General features: G+C 40.0%; 2 protein-coding genes across 13 annotated transcripts in view; one reads left to right on the top strand and one right to left on the bottom strand.

Annotated features, from left to right (window-relative positions):
• The window catches only part of SHROOM3 (shroom family member 3), a 379,671-nt gene extending 365,700 nt beyond the window's left edge, over positions 1–13,971 (bottom strand). Inside the window, exons 1-4 of one of the 3 annotated variants that reach the window (XM_074396298.1) lie at positions 13,891–13,971; positions 10,360–10,551; positions 9,642–9,792; positions 785–1,760 (exon numbers count right to left, since the gene is read on the bottom strand). In XM_074396298.1, coding sequence (XP_074252399.1) covers positions 785–949 — 165 coding nt within the window. In that variant the 5' untranslated portion in view covers positions 950–1,760; positions 9,642–9,792; positions 10,360–10,551; positions 13,891–13,971. Of the gene's footprint in view, positions 1–784; positions 2,412–9,641; positions 9,793–10,359; positions 10,552–13,890 lie in introns of those variants that run through there. The other 2 variants (XM_074396300.1, XM_074396299.1) reach the window with 2 other exon arrangements.
• CCDC158 (coiled-coil domain containing 158) overlaps positions 13,372–26,685 on the top strand; it is a 111,712-nt gene continuing 98,398 nt past the window's right edge. For 8 of the 10 annotated variants that reach the window (XM_074396310.1, XM_074396304.1, XM_074396309.1 and 5 more), the window contains exons 1-2: positions 13,999–14,156; positions 22,990–23,032. The gene's annotated coding sequence lies outside the window, so the exon portion shown is untranslated. Of the gene's footprint in view, positions 13,397–13,998; positions 14,157–22,989; positions 23,033–26,685 lie in introns of those variants that run through there. The other 2 variants (XM_074396303.1, XM_039468448.2) reach the window with 2 other exon arrangements.

The raw sequence follows: 26,685 nt of genomic DNA, 5'->3' as shown, positions 1-26,685 counted from the left end.
GTTTCTTGATGAATGTACATGTGTGGAAAGCCATTACAATCTATTGTACCCGAACAGTAAATATTCTAAAATTTAAAGGAAATATTATAACAAGTAATGTTAAGCTATCGTTTAAGAGAAAAATAGAAATATTAACCCTAGTGCATAAAAATTTCATTGGTACGACTACCCACACCAAAAGATAAATGAAGAACTGAGGTATGCTGCAGGACGACAAAGGTTTAAAACGGATTTAAATATACTGATAAATAGAAGAAGCAGAAATGTTTTGATCTTGAGTTATACTAAAAGCTGATTTAATTCTCCTTTCTGAGTGTGTGTGGGGGGGGAAAGCAACACATGATACTTATGCAATCTATTATCCAGAATTACAAGCAAATTTAAAATATTTTTTATGCTATTTTCAGTTAAAGAGAGAAAAGCAGATATTTTTTCTATGCACAAATATATACTATGCTACCATCTTAACCATGTTATTAATCTTTAATCTGATTTATAACTGAAAAGCTCATGTGATAACTGATTGTATGCGATTTCATTCACAAAAAGAGAAGATTATCCATCAAATAGGCACATTTTTCTTGGGATTTCACAGAATAAATGAGCTAGACACATTCTTCTTTCAAATACCAGGCAATCCAAAATATTTGCAGATAATCAGAAAGGCATGAAACAGCAAATTAAGCTACATTAAGGCAGTTCTCAATATTTTGCATTTTTGACAAATCTGATAAGTTGGAAAAAACAATTTGAATAAAGGCAATTATTAGAAAAAATAACATACCTTAGAGATGATTAATGGTTCTCCGTGCTCCAGGCCACCTTTCAGAGTAAAACCCCAGGGAGCTCCTCCCTCCAGGAATGCCTCCAGATAAATGTACCTTCCCTTGGGGGCCGTGTTAGGGTTTAATGTGGCACTAGGCTTATGGAAGTTTTCAGTGGTCCTCATCACGCTAAACACATGATCCCTCAAGTTAAATGTAAAAGGCCTGAGGCAAATTCAGGCAAGCAGTGCTTCTATAGCACAAGCTGTCCCATCCTTCAGTATATTCAATGGCCAAAAGAGAGGTTTGCAGAAGCAAATTCTTCCATACGTAAAATGTTCTTCCAAGCTGAACTCCAAGATGCTGAACCAGAGGGAATTTTCACTTCAACATTTCTGAATGTAAATCCTCCTCCAGGAATTCTGAGTTCTCACTGAAGCCCCCAAGTGGTACACATCTCTACTTCGTTCGTAAAAACTTTCTTCAGTGGCACCCTGAAGATTGCTGTTTTGAGCTTTTATTTCATACATGCACACACTAAAACTACTTCTGCCTATTTTACAGAGAAAATTAAAAGCATCTTACAATACAGTAAGATAACTACAAATACTCAAAGGAATACCTCATTTTTGATTGATTATCAACCCTTTCTTCTCTCTGAGTGAAATTTACCATTACAATAGCCTCCTCCCTCCCCAGAAGTAGCTTAAAAAGAAAGCAAGCACTTACTATGCTTCGGCTCACTTCAGAATTTTCTAACTTGTCCCAAAGAGACAGAGAAGCTGTGCTAAAACTTTTTACTTCTTTTTTTCCAGCAATAAGTTAAAAGTTTGTTTCTTAGGAGAGAAAGAAAGTTTTTGTAGGATGCGGAGAAAATGAAAAAAGCATGGTAAATTAATCCTCAATGGAAAAAATATGAAGGAGGCAGCTCAGTTCTTTTCTTTGGTATTTTCAGTGATGATCAGCCATCGCTGCTGTCCCAGCCACTTGCCTCCTCTGAGAGAAAGAGTAAGGAAGTTGGAGGAACATGGATTAAGGCAAAGTGAGGCATTGCAACCTTTCTGCACAGTAAGCACTGCCATGCAGAATTCAGTTCACCACAAAGACCTGACAATTCAAACAGTCTCACAGCTGATAACACGTAGAAAGTTAAAAATACTACACAGATGGCTAATTACTAAGGGATAGAAAATAGTTCCTAGAATAACCCTGCCTCGTACCAATTAAAGGAGAATTTCAACGAGTGAGACACAGGCATGTGTGTTTTTAAAAACCCTCCAGGCAATTCTGCCATGCAGCCGAGTTTGAGAAGCAATGCCTAAGTGATTCGGGTAAACATTTAAGTACGCGTCAAGGTGAAAGTCCCATTTCATCCACAGATGAAATGGGACTTCCCAATCAAATTTCTGCTTGTTTGACTCAATAAAAACAGGAGGCAGGCTTTCTTCTTTCCAGGTTTTCATTGTTATCTAGTCCAAGACTGTTATCTACTCTTTACGTGAAAAGAAATCCATAATGCCTTGTGGGAAGAAATGTTGTTCTGATTTCAGTTGATCAATGTAACTTTGTAATAATCTTACATAAAATTTAACATTCATATTTGTTATTAAAAATTTGAACAGTAGAAGATAACTACATCTAACCCAGAAGCCTCAGCTATTTAGTTATTGGAACAGATTAGAATTATTTCCAAGGAATATATGTACTAAAACATTTTTCTGTTTAAAAGTATGGGATAATGAGAATTAAGTTGAAACTGAAGTTAAACACTACTGTGGTGCTTGATAACAATTTGATTCTGGTGTTTGTACTTATCATTAATGAAGGTTGATACAGAAAAGCAGGTATATGATATTAAACTATATGATATTTAATATACAACACTAGACAGGTGTTATTTGATTTTCAGTGGTAACTTCACTGAAGGGCTTGAAGACAAAAAAAAAGTAAAATCTCCTGTAATGGTAGTATGTGAGTGCAGACATAAGGAAACCTAAGGTATATCAAGTGAAAATATGTGGTAAAAGTTGGCTGACTCTTCAGGGTTATTCGTGCAATTTTTACTGTGGTTTTCTTTTATAGCTTAATTTGAATTTGTAAATTAGAATAAATGGAGAAATACTAGGTTTTCTTTCACCTCAAAGAACATAGGTATTTTAAATAAAATTATTGGTAAATAAGCAGCTTTTTCCCAAAAAATTATTTTTTGAGGCCCTTATGTTTCTCCTAATACATTTTGTAAAAACTGGCATTTTACAGAATCCACATTTATTATTAAAAGAAACAAAGCTATACAAAATTTCATTTAGACAGGAGGCATAAGTTCAAGAGATCTATCGTACAGCATGGTGGCTATAGCTATAACAATGTATTTAGATTTGGAAATTGCTAAGATTAGATTTTAAGTGCTCTCACCACACAAACAAAAAATTAATAGTGAGGCAATAGATATGTTAATTCCTTGATTTATCCATTTTACAATGTATACTTATATCAAAACATCATGTGGTATACCATAAGTATATATAATTTTTATTTATCAATTTAAAAAAGTAATGAAGCTAAAAGCAAAAGGCAAAGGAAATAAAATGAGGTGAAGAATATGAACCCAGTGCTTGTAAACTGATGAAACCTCTATTTTAGGTTATCACCAAAAATACTGAAGAAATAAATACATAACCAAAATTGATATGTAATCTGAAAAATGTGTAAAGCTTCATTTTGCGGACATTCAGTATAGCAGCTGATAGACCAGGGTTGGAAGAACTTTTTAGCTTCATCTTCCAGTGATCAGATTCAAAGAATGTTAAAGCTGCAAGAGACAATCCTCCCACACCCTTGATTTTAGAGGTATGGACATAGAGGCCACCAGAAGGTTAAATGATCTGATCAGAGTCATCCTGCAAGCAACATAGGCAGGCGTGACATTTAAATCTTCAGATGTGTAGGAATGGAATCTCAGCTTAAGTCAGGCGTTTTGCATAGTTTATTGTGAAAAGACAACTTTCTTTTGATACAGCATTACTTATTCATAAAGAGAACTTCTGTTAGGGTATGTGATTTGGGAGCAAACTCTTAATTACAGAATGCAATCAGCCTCTCCTCCCCAAGGAGAAAAAGGCAACCCTTTAATGTATCAAGATGATGACAGTGGAAAGGTTAGGATTCTTGTTGAGAACAGCATAGGATTTAGGCTTTCTGATAGAGGACTTCTTTTTCGCCCGTTCAGCATCTCTCTAGGAAACCACTTCTTCCTTGATAGTGTGGTGCTGGTGGGCTGCCCCATCCCTGGCTCCAGGGTAGAAGTCAACCACCCTCGGCTCAAATAATTGTGATGTGGATGGGCATGTGACTTAAGTGTGACCAATGTTATAACCAGAAATTTTGTTAGTCCTATCAAAAAAAGGGCATTTTCTCCTATGGGCTGCCAGGTTGGTAGATAAAATTTCGGAGTTGCTGGAAGTCATCTTTTTTTCTTTTTCTTTTTTTTTTTTTTTGAGACAATGGTTTTGCTTTGTTTTCCCAGGCTGGAGTGCAGTGTGTGATCATGGACCACTGTAGACTCAACCTCCTGGGCTCAAGCAGTCCTCCCATCTCAGCCCCACGAGTAGCTGGGACTACAGGTATATGCCATCATGTCTGGCTAATTAAAAAATTTTTTTGTAGAGACAGGGTCTCACTCTGTTGCCCAGGCTGGTCTCAAACTCCTGGGCTCAAGTGATCCTCCTGCCTTAGCCTCCCAATGTCCTGAGATTACAGGTGTGGGCTGCCATGCCCCAGCTGGAAGTCATCTTTGACATCACATGCCCTGAGAAGGAAATCAGCTCGAGAAAAGCAGGGGGAGACAGTTCTGGTGGTACCATTGAGCCTTGTGCCCAATTGTACCTTACTTAAGCTGGCAATTCTCAAGCTTTTTGGTTTCAGAACCCTTTACATTCTAAAAAGTTATTGAAGATGCCAAAGAAATTTTATGCATTTTATATCAATCAATATTTTCTATATTAGAAAATAGAAAAGAACCTGTTAAAATACTTATACATGCATTAAAAGCAATGATAAATCCTTTATGCATTAAAGTAACTAACATTATTAATATTTCTATGAAAAATAATTACATTGTCTCAAACAAAAAACTACTACCAAGAAGAGTGGCATTGTTTCACACATTTGCAACTCCATTTAATGGCTGGGTTAGTAGAAGATGGTTGGATTCTACTCTCTGCTTCTGCATTCAATTTGTTCGATGTCACATGGCATATAGCCACTGGAAAATTCCACTATACATTTTTGAGACAGCAAGTGGAAAAGGCAAACAATGTCTTAGTATTATTATGAAAGTAGTTTTGACCTTGAGGATCCTTCCCCTTCCAAGTTCTCATGGGGTCATAAAACTGGTAATTGTAGGAGTGGGCTGGCTTTTAGGCCACCATAAGCAGACATAGCCAGGCCTAAAACCACCCATTCCTACCATTACGTTTTATGACACCGTAGACACCTGTTTGTTTTTTCCTTAAACCAGCTGGTGTTGAGTTTCTGCTTCTTGCAACTGAAAGAACTTTAAGTAATACACAAGGAAACCCCTTCCTGGTTTTTTCTGGTTTGGGAGAAAGTTTAGAGAAGATTAGCACAGTACCACAAATGAAGCTTCACGTCGTGTTTTCTATTACTTCTCTCCTTCCTTCTCCCTCTAACTTACAATTACGCCTACTTCCTTGATCAGATTCTTCCCTTCATGATAAATAGATCCAATGTAGCTCACAACTTTATTTTCTGTCTCTATATGAAAAATTCCCACTGTGAGTTATTGAGCTCATATTGCTGTTATTGTGAATATGGCCCCAGAACAGAAGAAATATTTCAATCATACTGACTTTACCACTTGTTTAGCATCCCTACACCAAACAGTCTGTTAAATGTCATTTTGCTAATCACTGTTTTGACTTTTTAGCGATTACATTATCATTGCATTTGTTAACAGCACTGAAGGAAAATTAACTTGTTCTTTTGAAAATTCTTATTTTTTGATTTTTTCTTAGTATTCCCTAATGTTTCTCTCTTTATTTTTTGCCAAAACTTTTAATATGATTGTCAATTTACTGGATTTTAAAAATGCTCTGGATTGAATATTTGAAATTGAAGTCACTAGTCTGTCTGAAAATAAAATCAGAGCGACATCTGGTGGCTATTCTAGCTCATTAAACAATCAGTAAAGTAAATTAACTGTGGATATTAAATTGCTTTTCTTTTCTTTTTTTTTTTTTTTTTTTTTTGAGACAGAGTCTCACTCTGTCGCCCAGGCTGCAGTGCAATGGTGCAATCTCGGCTCACTGCAATCTCTGCCTCCTGGGATCAAGTGATTCTTCTGTCACAGCCTCCTGAGTAGCTGGGATTACAGGCACACACTGCCACTTTCTTTTTTTTTTTTTTGTATTTTAGGAGCAACGGAGTTGCCCAGGCTATCTTGAACTCCTGAGCTCAGGCAATCTACCCACCTCGGCCTCCCAAAGTGCTAGGATTACAGGTGTGAGCCACCTTGCCTGGCTTAATAAATTGTTAAATTATAGGTTTAGAAGTTTATTTAGTGTTTCTTAGACAGAAGGCCTCAGAACAATACCAAATAGACAAAAATCGATCTTATTTTAACGTTTGTGCAATCTCTTTAGGCAGCCTTTCACAGGCAAAAAGAATCATGTCTTCATGTGTCTCCTTAAGATTGAGGATCAAAGCATGATGTTGGCTGATTTAAAAAAAAAAAAAAAAGGCTGAGCACAGTGGTTCTCACCTGTAATCTCGGGACTCTGTCTCAAAAAAAAAAAAGAAGAAAGAAAGCTTAAGGAGAACTTTCTCAACTGATCTTCTCTCACCTCTCAATGCCAGGAAGTGGATTAAATGCTTCCTCTGAAAACAGTTACTTGGAAGAGAAATGAAAGCACAAAGATTAGATTTAAACTAATTGAGATCTACCTACCAGAACTTCTTCTGAAGCACAGGGCTCTGTAGAATGTTGTATTGAATATGGGGGTTCTTGAGAAAGGAGAAAGGGGGAATAGATGCCGAATATGCAATTTACAGCATTTGCGTCACCAAATATCAAAAGTTGGTTGCAAAACTATCAAAGCACAATGAATTCAAATTATTTGGGAATTTTAAATGCTCCATGTTTTAAAGGAAGCAGTAGTTTTACAGGTGCATATATATGTCAAAATTCATCACATGGTATACTTTAAATGTATACAGTTTATTGAATGGAAATGATAGCTTGATTAAGTTAGTTTTTAAACAACTGAAGGACTTCAGGGTCAAATGAATAGATAACCCAAATGTAGAATATACAGGCAATGAAATATTATCCAGCCTTAAAAATGAATGAAATCTGTTATCTATTGAAAGTCAGCCAACACCAGGATTTATAATACTTTTTTATTTAAAAAAAATGAATAAAATTCTTATGTATGCTACAACATAGACGAACCCTGAAGACACAGTTAAATAAGCCAGAAACAAAAAGACAAATATTGTATGATTCCATTTATATGAGATATCTACAGTAGTCAAACTGAGAGAAAGTGAAAGTAATATGGTGCTTTCCAGCGGATGAGGGATGAGGAAATAAGGAGTTAGTGTTTAATGGGTCAGCATTTTAGTCAGGAAAAATGAAAACGTTCTGGAGGTGGTGGTAATGGTTGCATAAAAATGTGCCTATGTGAATGCCACGAAATGAAAATAGCTATAAAGATAAACGTTATGTTATGTATATTTTGCCACAATTAAGTTTAAAAAGTGCTTGTAAGAGGTTAAAAAAAAAGTGTAAAACATATGGTTAATCAGATCATTATTCTTCATTTAATCATGGTAAGCATGGTTGTAGTGAAAGTCACAAAACTGCCAGATAAATAATGATCCAAATAATAATAATATTTGATGGCACATACTTGATATTAGATCCCTGACAGAAGTCATAACTGTTATAGAAGTCATTGTAGTAGGTTATTATTTAAAAACTGGTAGAAGTATATTTAAAAACTTACATCATTTACTTCTTAAATAGAAGTAAAAGATCTTAATAAGAATATAACTCAGCAACAGCAAAGGTATTGAGATGTTAAACAAAAGATGGTTTGTAATAAAGCATAAGTTGGCTTCAAAGATGATTATGACAATGATCTCAATGGCAGAAATGAGGCCTAGGGGAAAACAGGCAATCTCCCTTTATTAGCTATCTGACTTCTATTTGCTACTTCTATTCCTTTTTTCATCAGCCTGTAAAAGAGTTTGTTAATTTTAAAAAATGACTTGTATTTTTAAAAACCCCTATCAGTGTTGTGGGAGAAACTGACTTCCAAGGAACATAAAGAACTTTCTAGAGAGACAGAAATCTTGACTGGAGTGTTCGTTACTGGGTGTACACATTTTTCAAAACTCGTCACTTAAAAGAACACTTAAACTTTCTCTCCAGCTGGGATATCATCTTCTACTGCCCTGGGACATTGCCTCCCCTAACCCTTAGGCCTTTAAATTTAGACACCAGCTTTCCTGGGTCATCAGGATGTAAAGGGCATATCATGGAATTTAACCTCCATAATTATGTGAGCCAATTCCTATAATAAATCTCCCACCCCCATCTCTCTGTCTCTCTGTCTCTGTGTCTTTCTTTTTCTCTCCCCACTCTGTAATAAATACCCCACCTCTCTCTCTATCTCTCTCTCAATTTATATATACATAAAATTGAGGGTTTTTCAGAACTTTAGAAGAAACAAACCCACAGATTCAAAAAGCCCAATGAATTACAGACAGGACAGAAAAAAAAATTATACACTAATACAAAACAAAGAAAAGAACTTGCATATGCTTTCTTGCTTAATCCATCTGTTTATGTTTTGGTTGCTTACTCATTGATTTTCTTGTTATAAAAAATGTATTTTGTTTGCTATTGAAGGTTTCAATCATGTTTATACCTCTACTAATGTGATCTTTATTTAAGCATTCCAAAACAATTTGTGAATCAAAATGTATATGCTGTCAATTTGAATATTTTTCCTTCATAGAAAATAAATGGTTTATCTTATACTACTTCCATTTTCTAAACCCATATCTAAAAAGGCATTTGTTGGTTTTGTTTAGAATTGTAAACTATACCATTGTGATAATAATATAAATGATTTTATTAAAGAGTGTTATTCTTTTTTTTTTTTGAGACAGAATCTTACTCTATCACCCAGGCTGGAGTAGAGCGGTGTGACCTTGGCTCACTACAACCTCCACCTCCTAGGTTCAAGTGATTCTCCTGCCTTAGCCTTCCGAGTAGCTGGGATTACAGGCACATGCCACCATGCCTGGCTAATTTTTTGTATTTTTGGTAGAGATGGGGTTTTGCCATGTTGACCAGGCTGGTCTCGGACTCCTGACCTCAAGTGATCCACCTGCCTCTGCCTCCTAAAGTGCTGTGATTACAGGCATGAGCCACGGCACCCAGACTGTTATTCTGCTTTGAAATTTTTATTTTTAAAAGAAAATAGAGGCAGAGTCTCTCTATGTTGCCCCAGCTGGTCTCAAACTCCTGGCCTCAAGCAATCCTTCCACTTCAGCCTTCCAAAGTGTTGGGATTACTAGTGGCATAAGCCTGTAGGCCCGGCTAAGATTGTTGTTCTTTAGCATTCTATTAAATATTTTGTCATGACATTAAGAAGAAAAAAACTTTGATTTTTATTATTTCCACACACAAAATGTATACTAATTGTACTGGAAGTATAACTTAATAAAGTTGATTTTTAAAACCCCAATCGGCTCCAAAGAAACATTTCTACTCTTTAAGATGACATATGAAAAGTCTTCTTTTAAAACTAATTCAAAAGTAGTCTCAAATTAGAAATTACTCACCCTGCCAAGATACATTCCCAGAAATGTAATCACAATTCCTCCTGGAAGTACTGTTCCTCAGAGAGCCACATGGCTGCTCCCAGTCTCCTTCAAGGTTCTGCTCACACCTGGAGGGGCTCCTCTCTGCTCCGTTTGTTTGCATACTGCAACACTGAAACAGCAAAAGAGCTAACATGACTAACTCCAAACTTTTTTTTTTTTCTTTTTTGAGACTGAGTTTCGCTCTTGTCGTCCAAGCTGGAGTGCAATGTGATCTCCACCTCCCTGCAACCTCCACCTCCCAGGTTCAAGCAATTCTCCTGCCTCAGCCTCTTAAGTAGCTGGGATTACAGGCATGTATCCAGCTAATTTTGTATTTTTAGTAGAGATGGGGTTTCTCCACGTTGGTCAGGTTGGTCTTGAAATCCCAACCTTAGGTGATCAACCCGCCTCGGCCTCCCAAAGTGCTGGGATGACAGGTGTGAGCCACCACGCCTAGTTTCCAGTTTTTATTTAAGAAAACTCTACCCATTCCTGCACATGGGCTAGGATAATTTTAGAGCACTGAGATACAATGCAAAAACTGCAATCATGTAGTACTGGAAACTAACTCTAGGATTAAAGAAGAAGTGTATGAACAACTATGTTTTGTTAAAGATTTACAGGAACAACGAGGCTTGGAGGCTTGGCTATGTTTACATGAGAGACCATTACCCAAGAACAAAGAAGTTTCACAGACCTCCCCTGGACCCATGTTGGTGCTCAGATGTCTGTGGTTCCCTGTCACTTAAACATAAAAGACAAGGCAAAATCTTCGCATATCCTAAAACGGTTCTTTAGGACATTGGTCTGCATCTTCTTGGTTTCCTGGCTCTCCAAAGTAAAGTCGCTTTCCTTCCTCCGCCTCCTTGTCTCTTGACTTATTGATGTCCTGTGGCAAGAAGAACAAGTTTGGATTCAGTCACAATCCATCCCACATTTCCTCCTCTCCTTCCCTGCTTCCTTTGTCCCCATGGCATTTACCACCTTCTAGTACATTAATTCTGTCACAGTGATTATTTATGACCTGTCCCCCACCACTAAAGTATAAGTTCCATGAGGGCAGGGTTTTGGTTCATTTTGTTCACCCATGTTCTTGGTACACAGCTGGTGCTCAATAAATATTTGTTGATTGGACTCAAGCTTTGTACTTACTATTATTTCTCTCCTTGTGTGGCTGGTGAGGAGAAGAATGTCAGAACATAACTACATGGTCCTTAATATTTTATGCTCTATGTACTTGCAAAATGTATTAGAGATGATTTGCCCTCCACAATGTATAGTATCACCTCCACAATACATATTGATGACTTCTATATGTCCAGCTCTATACTGGGCACTGGGAAAAAGTAGCTGTCCAATAAAATGTACAATAGAAAGTTTTAAACCATAGTCAGGAAAGGAAAATATCTATCCCCCAAATCCAGGCTGCTCCGTAACTCTGCTTTAACGCTGTATTTAGTTTTGAAAATCTTTGGCAAAAGAAAAGTTTCAAAGTCTAAGTCATGAAGGAAACACAATAAAGTAATTTCATATAATCTATACCATACACTAAATTAAAATATGTGTTTCTTTCCGAAGTACTACCCATTTACAAAGCTGGTTGTGTTCGGTGAACCACGATTTTTTTAAACTTAGCAAATAGTGAACCAAATTTTAAGTGACCCTATATGTGCATCATGCATATGATGTCTGAATTACTCTTCTAAGAGAATTTTAACAAAAGTTTTTTGTCCTAAGATAAAGTTCTACTCTTTGATTTTACAGAATCATAAAGTTTTTTCCGTTTTTTTTTTTTTTTTTTTTTTTTTCCAGTTAGGAAAGCCTGTTCTGGTATTTCTACATCTAACATTTGGCAGAGGAAAATACTAATGCTTTGAAAGTTCAAATGGCTTGTCCAAGCTAGTGCCAAAGCTCAGACCAGGCCTGGGTTCCATGTTCCTGAGCCATCCTTAAATTGACTGAGTCTTAATTGCGTCCTCACAAAGGGCAGCCACCATTTGGATTGACATTAGAAGGGACACTGGTTCATTGAGGGCAGAAACTAGAGCTTCTTTGTATCTCCTCAGTGCCCAGCACAGGGTCTAGTGCAGAATAGGAACCAGCTGGGGAAGACACAACAACCTTGGACCTAGCTGTTGACTCTTCACTAAAGAGCTCTTGGTGACTTGGGCCCTAAATAACCGCAACACTCCAACCTCTGCTTTTTCAGCCACTCTGCTCAGTCCTTACTGGTCTCTGGGTTGATTTTCAAACACACCAAGCAAATGCCTGAAAGTCTCTGTCTCACAATATCCACACGGATCCCTCCCCCGAGCCCTACAAGTTTCTTTTGAATGTCAGTTCATCAATGAGGCCTTCAAAAGACCACACTATGAAATGTCAACCCCACACTCCCTAACCTCCTAGCTCTGTCTCCAGGGCACTTATCCCCATCTGGAGTATTTTTTTTTTTTTTTTTTGAGACGGAGTTTCGCTCTTGTTACCCAGGCTGGAGTGCAATGGCGCGATCTCGGCTCACCACAACCTCCGCCTCCTGGGTTCAGGCAATTCTCCTGCCTCAGCCTCCTGAGTAGCTGGGATTACAGGCACGCGCCACCATGCCCAGCTAATTTTTTGCATCCTTAGTAGAGACGGGGTTTCACCATGTTGACCAAGATGGTCTCGATCTCTTGACCTTGTGATCCACCCACCTTGGCCTCCCAAAGTGCTGGTATTACAGGCTTGCGCCATTGCGCCCAGTATCTGGCATATTTGAACTTGCTTGTTCATGTTTTGCTCATCTTCCTCTACAAGAATGTAAGCACTACATGGGTAGGGACTTACTGTTCCCTGCTTTATTTTCAAAACCTACGAGTAGCATGTGGCAGGTGCCCTGTAAATATGGGTGGAATTAGTGAATGGAAAAGAATTTTGGATCCCTTTCTTGATCTTTTAATTCTTTATTTAAAAAGCTAAGTAGTAATTTTTAATACAATATTTTAAAAATGTTGTAAAGTAAAACTGCAGGACACTTCAAAATGCAATGAATTTTATAGTAAAATCAGGGGCACATAACTTTTCGTACATATCTGCGGGTGCAGATAATTTCAAACACATCTTTTAATTAAAGACTTTAAACAGAAAAAATCCTTTTTGTGTGTATCCAGGGCACAAGCACAAAATGAGACACCAATGGAAACCATATATTAGGCATTGAAAATATTTTTATGTCATTGGAACGCTCATGTTTTGATAGAAAAAGAAAAAAACATCTAATTAGAAATTGCTTTTTCTCTAACCACAAAACGTAATTTACCTTTCTATGTAATATTTATGGTTTCATTTCCTGTTTAATTGCTCGAGTCTATAGGTAATAGATCTCTCTGAGCCAATCAATGGATTACAAAGACATGATAAACAATCTTTAATGGCATTTCATCTATTTTTATTAAAATTTGTGGTTACCTTATGTAACGTAGGACTAATATTTCTAGTCAATTTATACATAAGTTATTTGTTGTAGGTGTGCACAATGTGATTGCTAGTAGAATTAAATGCCTCAGCCTGCATCTAGCAGACCCTGGCCTTTCTGGACGCCTTCCATTTGATCGATACTTTGGGCAGCACTGAGAGGTTTGGGTGTGCTGGCAGAAATTCTGATAAATTCTATGTTAGAGATAACGACAGACAGTAACTGAAGCACAGCGGAGGGAACAAGTCTCCAGAGGCAGAAGGGTCAGCGGTGCCAATAACACGTATGAACTAAAAACATTCGGGGACAGAGAAAACAAGAGCTGCAAACTGTGAATTCTGTTAAGTGGAAATGGTCAAATGGGAATGCCAGGAGTGGGAATGGGAGTGTCAGAGGAGGAGGCCCGACGGGCAACGCCAGATTGGGCTTGACTCTTAGTTAAGAGTGCGGGACTGATGCGGGTCAGCGCGTTATCTGGGAAACCACGGTGGGGACAGCTGCGAGAGTGGCCCGGGGCCCTCGGGCGGGGGCAAGAGTCGGAGAGCAGTTGGGAGGCAGCAGGAGGAGCGGCAGAGGGCGCCGGCGCAGGCCTGGAGCAGGGCAGTTTCTGGGGCAGGGCTCCAGGATTTGACCCCGGGCTGGGGTCACCCTGCTCCCAGAGGGCGCCGGGGCGGTGGTGGGGACTTCGGAGCCCCGTTGCCCCGGCGGGCGGAGTCGCAGGCGCGTGGGAGTGGTCCCTGCCGGGCAGCGGCCGAGCACAACCCCCTTCTCTCTTACCCCCCACCACGAGGCCTTGCCGAGAATCCCAACGGTCCCAGAACGCCACGGCCGCGAGGCGCGACGGGCGAGGGGGAGGGGCGCGGGCAGCTTCCGGCGCCGCCGGCGAGGAGGAGGAGCCGCCGCCGCCGCTGCCGCGGGGCCGAGGGGCGGAGAGTGGGGAGCCGCCCCGTCCCCGCAGCCCGGTCGACGCAGGTGGGGCCGCCGCGCCCGCCGGCGCCCCGCGGAGATGCGGCGGGTGTCTTAGGATTAGGTGTTAGTAGCAGGTACAAGCGGGGCGCGGCCCGAGCCCGGGATGGTGGGGTGGGGCTGGGGTTCTGAGGACCGGGAGGGACTCGTGTTCATTTCTGGAATCTTCCAGTGCCTCGTGTTTGTTTTGCACATGGTAGATGCCCAATAAATTGTTTCTTTACTGGAATGAACTGCTGTTGTTTTCCGGGATCGCAAGACCCCTGGGGACGGTGGCGCAGGAACCTGGACCTCGAAGAACACAGAGGCCCGGGCAAAGTAATTTGATTTGTGGGGACGAGAATCACCGAGTAACCGGCCCCAATGTGACTTTTGACTCCGTGTCTACCGCGCTGTGCGAACAGGGGGAGCAGAGGGGGAAGACCTGGCGGTGAAGGGGACAGCCTCGCATCCAAGACGGAATGGTGTTAAACGCTGGCGCAAGGGCCCTTTCAGCTTGAGCCCTGTCTTTAAACCACATGGAGAGGGCAGAGCTTTCCCCCGTTAGCAGCCCAATTGAGTTCTGGAAAGTCCCCTTCTTCTTCCACAACACTCTGCCCCAGGCCCCACTCAGGCCGCTCCAGGTTTTGTTTGTGCCTCATGTTGAACTCCAAGGTCAGGGGAAAGTAGAAGTGAGGGTGGCCGTTGCTCAGATTTTTTGACTGTCGACCAGTTCTTACTGATTCTCTCAGCAGCAGGCTAAGGGAACCAGGGCTCCCACATATCCCAGAGACATGCTAGGTCGGACTGTTTCTCTGTGCGGAAGGTCATTGGGTAGGGGTGGAAGAGTGGCGAGAGAGGTGTGGTCCTCATCTCTGTACTGTGCTTATTGTTTTTAATCTTAGTACGGTTATCTTATTTGTGTTGTGGGTGAAATGGTTTCCATGCCATATAGATAATATATTTTCCAAAATAAATTGAGGACAGTAATTTATTTGTATGTATTCAAAGCCCTCACTGTTGTTGTGCATTTACAATGAGGGATCAGTGTTATCTAGAATGTCAGAGCCAGTTTAGACCTCCATCATTTATTAAACAGAGTCTCTTGTGAGCCACCTGTCCCCCAGCTAGACGACCCCAAATTATATGGTAGGCTGAATAATGGCCACTCAAATATATCAGGTCTAATCCCTGAAACCTGGGAATGTTGCCTTATAAGGGAAAAGTGCCTTTGCATATGTGATTCAGTAACTTGAAATGGAGGGATTATCGTGAATTATCTAGGTGGGCCTTAAATGCAAACGCAAAGGTCCTAAGAGAGAGAGAGAAGCAGATTTGACGCAGGCCGGAGAGAAGGCAGTATGACCACAGAGGCAGATACTGGAGTGATGTGGCCACAAGTCACCAAATGCTCTGCAGCTAAAAGAGCTAGAAGAGGCAAGGAACTGATTCTCTGGCAGAGCCTCCAGAGGGAGGAAGGGATCCCTGCCAACACCATGCTTTCTTCCCCATGTGACTGATTTTGGACTTCTGGCTTCTAGAATTATGAACGAATAAGTTGCTGTTGTTTTAAGCTACCGATAATTAAGTTTGTGATAATTTGTTATGGCAACCGTAGGGAACTAATACATACGACTGTGCTCATAAATCGCATAGCATGCCGTACTGAAGAATAGTTTACAGGTCGTCAGCTGGGGCGGTAGTGGGGTATAGTAGTGGAGATCACTGTGTATTTATCTGAATCCTGTGAATTCTAAAGAAGGGATTTGAAGCGGGAATTTGGTAAGAAAAGATATTTAAGTGGTGCATAGGAAGGGGAGGTAGTCTGTCATTTAAGGCAATTTTTTAAAAGAGTGTTCCTATTAATATGTAACTATTTGCTCTGGCCAAAGAGAATAAAGGTAATGGCTGGGCACAGTGGCTCACACATATAATCCCAGCACTTTGGAAAGCCCAGGTAGGCAGATCATGAGGTCAGGAGATCAAGACCATCCTGGCCAACATGGTGAAACCCCATCTTTACTAAAAAATACAAAATTAGCCAGGCATGGTGGCATGTGCCTGTAGTCCCAGCTACTCAGGAGGCTGAGGCAGGAGAATTGCTTGAACCCGGGAGGCGGGAGCCAAGATCATGCCACTGCACTCCAGCCTTGGCAACAGAGTGAGACTCCGTTTCAGAAAAAAAAAAAAAAAGTGGCAAAGGCTTTTTTTTTTTTTTTTAGCAGAATCATAATTGATTATCCATCATGTGTGTATCAAGTAAGAGTTGCAGACACTTGGGGATTGAGGTACAGGCCTGGGGAAAAGATGGAATGCAGAAGTGCTTCCATGTGTTAAAAGCTACCACTAGTCATCTGGAATAAAGATACTTTAGAGTTTTCAGGGTACAGGAAAATGCAGTGTTCAAATTTAATGATTGACTTCTGGGACCCAGGCAGCTAATTTACACTTCCCACTTTGCTTTATATGGTTTGGCTGTGTTCCCACCCAAATCTCATCTTGAATTGTAGTTCCCACCATTCCCACGTGTTGTGGGAGGGACCCAGTGAAAGATAATTAAATCACAGGGGCAGGTCTTTACTGTGCTGTTCTCCTTATAGTGAATAAGCCTCACAAGATCTGATGGTTTTATAAAGGGGAGTTCCCTGCAAAGCTCTCTCTTGCCTGCTATCATGTAAGACTTCCCTTGCTCTTCCTCCATGATTGTGAGGCCTACACAGCCATGTGGAACTGTGAGTTTATTAAACCTCTTTTTCTTTATAAATTACCCAGTCTCAGGTATGTCTTTATCAGCAGCATGAAAACAGACTAATACACTCCCCACATCTGCTTTCTTTTCAAACTGCTTTGTGAGGTGTAATTTACATACCATAAAATTCATCTGTTTTAAGTGGACAGTGATTTTTAAGAAACTTACGGAATTGTACCATCAGTACACAATTCCGTTTTAGAACATTTCCATCACCCAAATAAGATCCCTCGTAACCATCTGTAGTCAATCCCTATTCCCAACCGCACCATCATCTACTTTTAATGACTGCCCTACTTCAGAGTTGAGTTTTAGTCCCTTCATTAGACTACTGCAGTGGGTTTATAACTGGCCCAAGCTCCTTTTACTATATTCTCTACTCAGCTGCTAGAGGATCATACGCCCTTGATTAAAATCCTCCAGTGCTTTGTGTTGCATTTCGAATAAGCCCCCAAAATCTTCAGTATGTGGTCTTTTCAAGGCCCCATGAGCTCTACCTCTGCCAACTGACATCTTCTCAGGATAGTTTAGTAAAGGAAGTGATAAGCACAGTGTTCCTTTGGGTATGATACACAGTTGGCCTCCATTAGAAGCCCACTCATCCCCCAGTTAGCTACCCTGCAGCCTCATTAGCCTTATTCCTTGGCAGGCAGTGAACACTGAGCTCTTCTCATCTTTGAGCCTTTGTGATGGCATTTCCTTTTAAGAAACTACCCCTTGCCTCTGTGATGCTGACTCCTTTTTGTCATTCAGTTCAATGCCACCTCCTTAGAAAGGCCTGCCACCTCCTTAGAAAGGCCTTCCCTCATCTACCCTAACTAGAGCTGTGTTATTCTGTTTTCATGCTGCTAAGACATACCTCATAGTGGGGGGAAAAAAGTGGTTTAATTGGACTTACAGTTTCCCATGGCTGGGGAGGCCTCAGAATCATAGTGGGAGGCAAAAGGCACTTCTTACATGGCGGTGGCAAGAGAAAATGAGGAAGAAGCAAAAGTGGAAACCCCTGATAAACCCATCAGATCTTGTGAGACTTATTCACTATCACGAAAATAGCATGGGAAATATTGGCTTCCATGATTCCATTTCCTCCCCCTAGGTCCCTCCCACAACACATGGGAATTCTGGGTGATACAATTCAAGTTGAGATTTGGATGGGGACACAGGCAAACCATATCATTCTACTCTTGGCCCTCCAAATCTCATGTCCTCACATTTCAAAATCAATCGTGCCTTCCCAGCAGTCCTCCAAAGTCTTAACTCATTTCAGCATTAACACAAAAGTCCACCTGAGACAAGGCAAGTCCCTTCGACCTATGAGCCCGTGAAAGCAAAAGCAAGCTAGTTACTTCCTAGATACAATGCGGGGACAGGTATTGGGTAAATATAGCTGCTCCAAATGGGAGAAATTGGCCAAAACAAAGTGTTTACAGGGCCCAAGCAAGTCCAAAATTCAGCAGGGCCGTCAAATTTTAAAGCTTCAAAATGATCTCTTTTGACTCCAGGTCTCACATCCAAGTCACACTGATGCAAGAGCTGGGTTCCTATGGTCTTGGGCAGCTCCACCCCTGTGGCTTTGCAAGGTGCAGCCTCCCTCCCAGATGCTTTCATGGGGTGGCATTAAGGGTGGCTTTTCAGGCACATAGTGCAGGCTGCTGGTAGATCTCCCATTCTGGGGTCTGGAAGATGGTAACCCTATTCTCACAACTCCACTAACCAGTGCCTCAGTAGGGACTCCGTGTGGGGGCTCCAACCCCACGTTTCCTTTCGGCAGTGCCCTAACAGAGATTCTCCATAGGGCCCCACCCCTTCAGCAAACTTTTGCCTGGGGATCCAGACATTTCTATACATCTTCTGAAATCTAGGCAGAGGTTCCCAATCCTCAACTCTTGAGGTCTGTGCACACACAGGCTCAACACCACATGGAAGCTGCCAGGACCTGGGGCTTCTAGCCTCTGAAGCCACAGCCCGAGCTATACATTGGCCCCTTTTAGCCATGTCTGGAGCAGCTGAGACACAGGGCACCAAGTCCCTAGGTCTAGGTCTCTGACATGGCCTGGAGACATAGTCCCATGGTCTTGGGGATTAACACTAGGCTCCTTACTACTTATGCAAATTTCTGCAGCTGGCTTGAATTTCTCCCCAGAAAATGGATTTTTCTTTTCTATCACATTTTCCAAACTGTTATGCTCTGCTTTCCTTATAAGAGTGAATGCCTTAACAGTACCCAAGTCACCTCTTGAATAGTTTGCTGCTTAGAAATCTCTTCTGTCAGGTACTCTAAATCATCTCTCTCAAGATCAAAGTTCCACAGATCTTTAGAGCAGGAGCAAAATGCTGCCAGTCTCTTTGCTAAAGCATAACAAGAGTCACCTTTGCTCCAGTTCCCAACAAGTTCCTCATCTCCATCCGAGACCACCTCAGCCTGGATCTTATTGTCCATATCCCTATTGCCATTTTGGGAAAGCCATTCATCAAGTCTATGGAAGATTTAAACTTTCCCACATTTTCCTGTCTTCTTCTGAGCCCTCCAAACTGTTTCAACCTCTGCCTGTTACCCAGTTCCAAAGTTGCTTCCACATTTTCAGGTATCTTTTCAGCAACACCCCACTCTACTGGTACCAGTTTACTATATTAGTCTGTTTTCACGCTGCTGATAAAGACATATCCAAGACTGGGAAGAAAAAGAGGTTTAATTGGATTTACAATTCCACATGGAATCAAGGCAGGAGGTGAAAGGCACTTCTTACATGACAGCAGCAAGAGAAAACGAGGAAGAAGCAAAAGCGGAAACCCTGGATAAACCCATCAGATCTCGTGAAACTTATTCACTATCACGAGAATAGCACAGGAAAGACTGGCTCCTGTGATTCAACTACTTTCTCCTGGGTCCCTCCCACACACATGGGAATTCTGGGAGATACTGTTCAAGTTGAGATTTGGGTGGGGACATAGCCAAACCATATCAGGAGCTTCAACTCCATCTCTCTGTATACCACTATCCTTTGTTATTTTCTTTATTGTACTTAACAACTCTCCAGAATTATATTTGTGATTTTTTTTCCTTTGGTGCCTTTCTTTCCCCATTGGAATATAAATTCATGAGGGTAGAAACTTGATTGGTTTTGATTTTAGACAACTGTTATCTCTAGTAGTTATGGAAACACTATATTCATAGCAATAACATATTGTAAGTTATCAGAATGCAGTCGTAATTAATAGTTATCAAAGGCTTGCTATGTGTGCCAGGCTCTGTGCTAAGTGCTTTCTATGCATAAATTCTTCAGTTGAAACTTGCCACTTTTGATATGGGAAGAGTAAGAGGAGCATGTCCTCCAAATGTAGTCCTCTATGTTTTTTGTTTGTTTGTTTGTTTGTTTGTTTGTTTTTTCAGAGTTATTGGGTAGTTTTTTTTTCTTCTTCTTCTCATTAGAATGTTGACTTTCAAAACTGGATCAATATGCATTGCCACCAGCAATAAACCTAAAAGCCAATCTGGAAAGGTTTTTGCCAGGAGAGAAAGGAGGGATAAAAAGAATAGTACAAATAAAAGCAGAGTCCTGAAAGAGCATGACTCCCTGAGGCCACACCAAGTAAGACATCTCCTGGAGCACAGTATGTGTCAGGGGAGTGGCCAGAGAATGAACTGGGAAGTAGGTTAGGCCAGATCTAAAGTGCAAGCCTAAGAGTGCTCGTCTTGGTTCAAACCTTAGTCTTTGAGCAAGGCAGCAAGATGGCTCTGGTTTTATAGGAAACTTTTAATGATTTTAGGAAACTAAAGCCAGAAGGATCATTTTGAAATACTTTGTAGTAGGCCTGGCAAGAGCTGAAAAAAGCATAAAAGTACAATGGGAGTAAAAGGAACTAAATGGAACTAAATTGCATATTCAAAGATTCTGTCCTTATGACTTGTGACCCCCCACCTAAGTATTCTTTACTAAGTTAAAGATATTATAGAGTTAAACTTAACAGAATATGGTGATTAATTGGATATGGAATTTGAATTGATGAAGATATCTGAAACACCCAAGAAAGTAGGTTTAGTGAGGAGATGAAGAGAGCAGATTTGGGATAAGATAAATTTAATATGACTGTAAACATATATACAGAAATGTTAAAGGAAAAAAACTTCACCAGGAATGGTGGCTCATACATGTAATCCTAGCACTTTGGGAGTCTGGGACAGACAGATCCCATGAGTTCAGGAGTTCAAGACCGGCCTGGGCAACATGGCAAAACCCCATTTCTACTAAAAATACAAAAATTAGCCAGCCGTGGTGATGTGCGCCTATAGTCCTAGCCACCTGGGGGGCTGAGGTGGGAGGATCGATAGAGCTGCCACTGCACTGCAGCCTGGGTGACAAAGTGAGACCTGTCTCAAAAAAAAAAAAGTTAAAACTTTATTAAAATTTATCTAGAACAAAACATTTTAAACAAAGTAAATGAAACTTGCTAGAAGCAGTAGAATTGTTCCTATCTGGCTTTGCTTTTGACTGATGTCACCTGTGAGAAGTCATCATATTTTGGGACAGCTTTTTGCTGGATGTTTTCCATGAGAAATCATAGAATGTCCAAATTGGAGAAGATTTTATGAATTTTCTAGTCCAATACTCTACCCAAGAAAAAATACCAGTGGCAGTTGCCATTTCAGGTGCTCACCCATCCTTATCTTCAATGCCTCTCAAGGAAGCCCTCCATGTATATATATATTCAGGGTGTTATAATCTTTAGAAAATTTATCTCCACCTTGAACTAGACTCTGCTTCTCTTTACTCCCATTCATTAGTCTGAATTCTGCCCCTAGAATATATTCATTTTTTTCTTTCATTTTTTTTTTTTTTGAGATGGGGTCTCACTCTATTGCCCAAGCTGGAGTGTAGTGGTGGGATCATGGCTCACTGCAGCCTCAACCTCCTGAGCTCAGGTGATAACTCCCACCACGGCCTCCGGAGGAGCTGGGACTACAGGCATGCACCACTGTGCCCAGCTAATTAAAAATTTTTTTTTTTTTGTAGAGACAAGATCTCACTATGTTGCCCAGGCTGGTCTCAAATTCCTAAGCTCAAGCAATCCTCCCTCCTTGGCCTTTCAAAGTGTTGGAATTACAGCTCATTCATTTTTAAAATATTTTTAAAACTGCTTATATTCTACTGAGCTATTCCAAAAATCTTGGTTGTTTATCATTTCAGTATATCTGCTTAAAATTTATAGATGTGTTTTGACTCACCAGACAGAAGTTTATGTACCCAGTTACTTCTCTAACCAAGCAGAAGTGATGTTGCCTGGTCAAAAGCATTTCCAAACAGTGAAAAGCAGTTAAAATGGTCAGAAGGTATTTGGCTGATCTGTTTAAGTCAGTTTGGACTGTACCTGGAGAAAGATCAGGTCTGAGAGTATTGATATTAGGTCATATGTGCCTGTAGCTTTACTTGCTACATCATCTTGATGGTGCCAATAAGATCTGTGCCAGTAAAATTAGAATTGGGCCAATACGGAGCATATAATTAAACACATTTTGTTGTAAAAACATGATTTAGATAAGTGCTATAGGCTATTTTTTTTTCTTTGAGACAGAATCTCTTTCTGTCACCTAGGCTGGAGTGTAGTGGCATGATTTTGGCTCACTACAACCTCTGCATTCTGGGTTCAAGCAATTCTCCTGCCTCAGCCTCCCAGCAGCTGGGATTACGGACACACGCCACCATGCCCAGCTAATTTTTGTATTTTTAGTAGACAAGGTTTCCCCATGTTTATCTCAAACTCCTGACCTCAAGTGATCTGCCCATCTCAGCTTCTCAAAGTGCTGGGATAACAGGCGTGAGCCACTGCATCTGGCTGCTATAGGCTATTAAAAAATTATTTTTGTGGGGGCAAAGTCTTACTACATTGCCTAGGCTGATCTCGAACTTCTACCCTCAAGCAGCCTTCCTATCTCAGCCTCCCAAAGTGTTGGGATTACAGGTGTTAGCCACCATGCCTGGCCTGCTGTAGGCTATTAAAGTGTATTTTCACATAAAAGGAAAAAATAATTTGGCACTTCTTGTTGTCTTTTATATGTGTGTGTTTTAGATATTGTCAAGCTCTTAAGTGATGAACATGAATTTGTAAATTGAACTTTCGAAATAACAAATTTCAGTAAATGAAAGATATATAAATGAGCAGATTTTAAATATTTTGTTTTTCAGGTGTTAATAGAATAAGTGAAAATAAGAATATCCAAAAGTTAAGGTAACTTTTATTTTACTTCTAGTTATATTTGAGAATTGCAAACATATACAACTGATAGACTATTTTATCTGTATCTGCATCTAATTTATTTTATAAAACTTGAAGCCTTGAACCTGATGGATGCTTAGGACAGAATAACCTACAATATAAAAGCTGCAAGGGCTTTATCTTGGTGGTTTTCAGTCTATGTTCAGTGGAGCCCTCTGTATTCCATAGAGGTGTCTCTGGGGCAGAGAGGAGGGTGTGGTTGGGGCTCAGAAGATTTACAGAAACATTTCCACTGCTTAAAAAGGATTTGAAAAACACACACAACTGTAATTTCATTTAGTAAGGATGGAAATTGAGACTCAGAGATATGAAAAGATCTGCCCATGCTCTCACAGTTAACCGATGATAGAATTAAGTTTCCTGATTCTAAGTTCTGTGCGTCTTCCAAATTGCCTCTCTACTAGATGGTATTGTGTATGGGTGAAATGTGATCTTAAATAGCTTAATTCCATATTACCTTCTAACAGTCCCTGTGTTTAGTCAATGCAGATTAAACTCACCTTCTTTTCTGTTAGTGGGCCTGTATGAAACTTAATATAGCTCTTTAGTATGGGAAAGTGAATTAATATACATACACTGCTTAAATTATAAAGATAGTTTTGGGATTTGGGGGAGTTTTTTGATTTTTGTTTTTTTGAGATGGGGTCTTGCTCTGTCACTTAGGCTGGAGTACAGTGGTGATGACTCACTACAGCCTTGAACTCCTGGGCTCAAGAAATCCTCCCACCTCACCCTGCCATGTAGCTGGGACTAAAGGCAAGCACCACCATGCCCTGCTAATTTTTTTTTTTTTTCATTTTATGTTAAAGACAGAGTCTCACTCTGTTGACCGGGCTGGTCTCTAACTCCTGGTCTCTAACTCACATGATCCACTTGCCTTGGCTTCCCAAAGTGTTGGGATTACAGGTGTGAACCACAGCACCCTGCCAGATAGTATTATTATTATTCATATTATTACTATCCAATTATGTGGTACTTTGTGTATGTTGAGGCAGTTGCTATATAGGAAGACCTGCAGTTACTATCTAGGAAGGCCTGCATGTGAGTTATCAGTTAACTCCTATTTTGAGGTATATGCTCTTTACTTTTTATACTGTATACTCTTTATCTCCATCATATAGTCATACACAGGTTAAATATTGTTCTCAAAGTGACACAGCTAGTAATCGCAGAGCTAGGATGACAACATCCAGAGACTTGAAAGAGTGTGATTGAAAAAACAGACACTGAGAGCATGTGAAGTTAATAAGCAGTTAACAGCAATTTAGGCAGTACAATGCTGTTCAACATGAATGGTTCTCCTTATTGTGTTTCTGAGATTGTACCAGCCCAGATATGTTTATTTGAATCAGTTCTGAGGTACCTCAGAATTTCCCAAGGAAAGCATACCTGCAGACTGGTTCTAGAAGAATACAGATCAGTTCTATAATATCCCCAGTCTCTGGTTTCTGTGGAAGGTAGGGTGGTTCATCATCCTAGGACCTTGAGTCAGTTGAAGAATCCGGGAATCTAAATAGAATATACATCGTAAGTCATCTTCTATACCCAATCAAAATAGAGCTTGGGCCAGGCATGGTGACTTATGCCTGTAATCCCAGCACTTAGGGAGGCTGAGGCAGGCAGATCACTTGAGGCCAGGAGTTCGAGACCAGCCTGGCCAACATGGTGAAACCTTGTCTTTACTAAAAATACAAAAATTAGCCAGGCAGTGGTGCCACATGCCTGTAATCTCAGCTACTCAGGAGGCTGGGGTGGGAGAATTGCTTGAACCTGGGAGGTGGAGGTTGTAGTGAGCCAAGATCACACCACTGTACTCCAGCCTGGGCAATAGAGCAAGACTCCATCTCAAAACAAACAAACACACACACACACACACAATACCCATAGAGCTTGGATTCTAAATCAGTTATTCATTCTAGATAATCACAGGAGAGGTCCGCCTTAAGTAGCAGCCAGACAAAAAGAAATCAAGGTGAGGATTATTCATACTAGGAAAAGTTTAAGTTCATATCCACCATGGCCTTTAGAATCCAAGGAAGAGAAGTCAGAACCCAGGAGATACTTTTAAGTGCTTTATCTCAACTATATTACAAAACCTAAGGCTTTTGATTTTTCTCCAAAAGTCCCCTCTTCGTGGTCTGTGGTCTCTTAGGCCTTTTTTTTTTTTTTTTTTTTTTGCAACGTTCCAATCAAGTATCTAGAGTAGAATAGTTACATAGGTATTACTTGTAAGAAATTTAAGGCTCCTTTTAATGTGAACCTGTTCGTAATTTTAAATCAGGCAGAACTGTTCATAATAGACCTTGGGCATATCAGAAGAGGCCAAGATCTCACTTCTGTATTTTACTCAGAGATTTAAAATAAACACATGTAAGTTCATGTTATGATCCCCAAATCAACCAAGTACAGAGTGTTTTTTAAAACAATTTTATGATTTATCGAAACAAAAAACCTTTCTTGTTCTAGAAATCTTCAATCATTTCATAAGCTTTATGCCTGAAAATAGGAAAAATATTTCAATTCCAAAAGTGTCACAAAAGTAGAGAAACACTGATGACTTGACCAAATTGAAGATATACAGTCAGTCTAAAATAGTGAAAATGAATTACAAATATTATTTTTTTTTACTCTAAAATTTTTATTACTCTAAAATACACACATAAAATAACTACTAGCATTGGCAATAGAGGTACTAAGCATCCTCTTTACAAATAAATGGTTGGTTTAAAACTCTTGTTTAAGTGAATAAACCTGTGCTGTCTCCTGTAAACTCCTAATTTTCTAAGAAAAAAAATTTCCCTCTGAAGGACTGCTGCTTTCCGACAGCCTATTGTGAATCAGTGGTACTGAGTTCTGCTGAATGACACAAGCATTCCTCATCTTATGTCAAAGTAAACAAGTGTGGTTTCCACATCAGAATATTCTAAAACCAAACCTTCCTCTTGCATCTTTTCTCTATTCACTAACTTCTGGTTTCAATTCTGCTTACCTTGGTCTTAGATTCTGTTTCCTGCTTAATACTAAATCTTTGATGTTGAATTACTATATGATTTTCCAGTATTTGGTTGTAGTTCTATACCTGTCCTATTTGTTCCTTTATGCTTCTGATGGATCTCTAATTCATGATAACATCACTCACCAATTTGAACTTTCTTAGTGTCATTCATTATCCTGAAGAATCCCAAAATGTATCATTTTAGTGTATCAGAAAAATTATACAACAAACACTCACAATGAAACTTGCTTAAATGAGAAGGCATGCTTCTTGTACACAGCATAGAGTCATTATTTATAAGCCAGTTTGAAAATCCTTTTCTTTCAATAGTTAAGGTTCTTTTTTTCCTCAAGTGGCAGCCTCTTCTATTTAGAACATTTAAATTGCCTAGAAATTTTGACTAACATTCCATTTGTTATAATTCTTTATGGAATATCTCCCTACCTACTACTTACTTCCTAAAAAAGGATAGCATGAAACATGCTAAGGTAGCTATGTTCTGTCCTTAACTGTAGCTTTGACAGGTGGCAGCTCAGTAATCAAAAGGAAGAAAATGTGAGTAAAATAAAAAGGAATTCCATTTAATAAAAACTGTTTAGCTCAGGGTTTT

This window comes from Saimiri boliviensis, chromosome 3 (assembly GCF_048565385.1).
Source record: "Saimiri boliviensis isolate mSaiBol1 chromosome 3, mSaiBol1.pri, whole genome shotgun sequence".
NCBI lineage: Eukaryota > Metazoa > Chordata > Mammalia > Primates > Cebidae > Saimiri > Saimiri boliviensis.
Note: the sequence above shows the minus strand (reverse complement) of the source record. Positions and strands in the feature narration are given on the sequence as shown.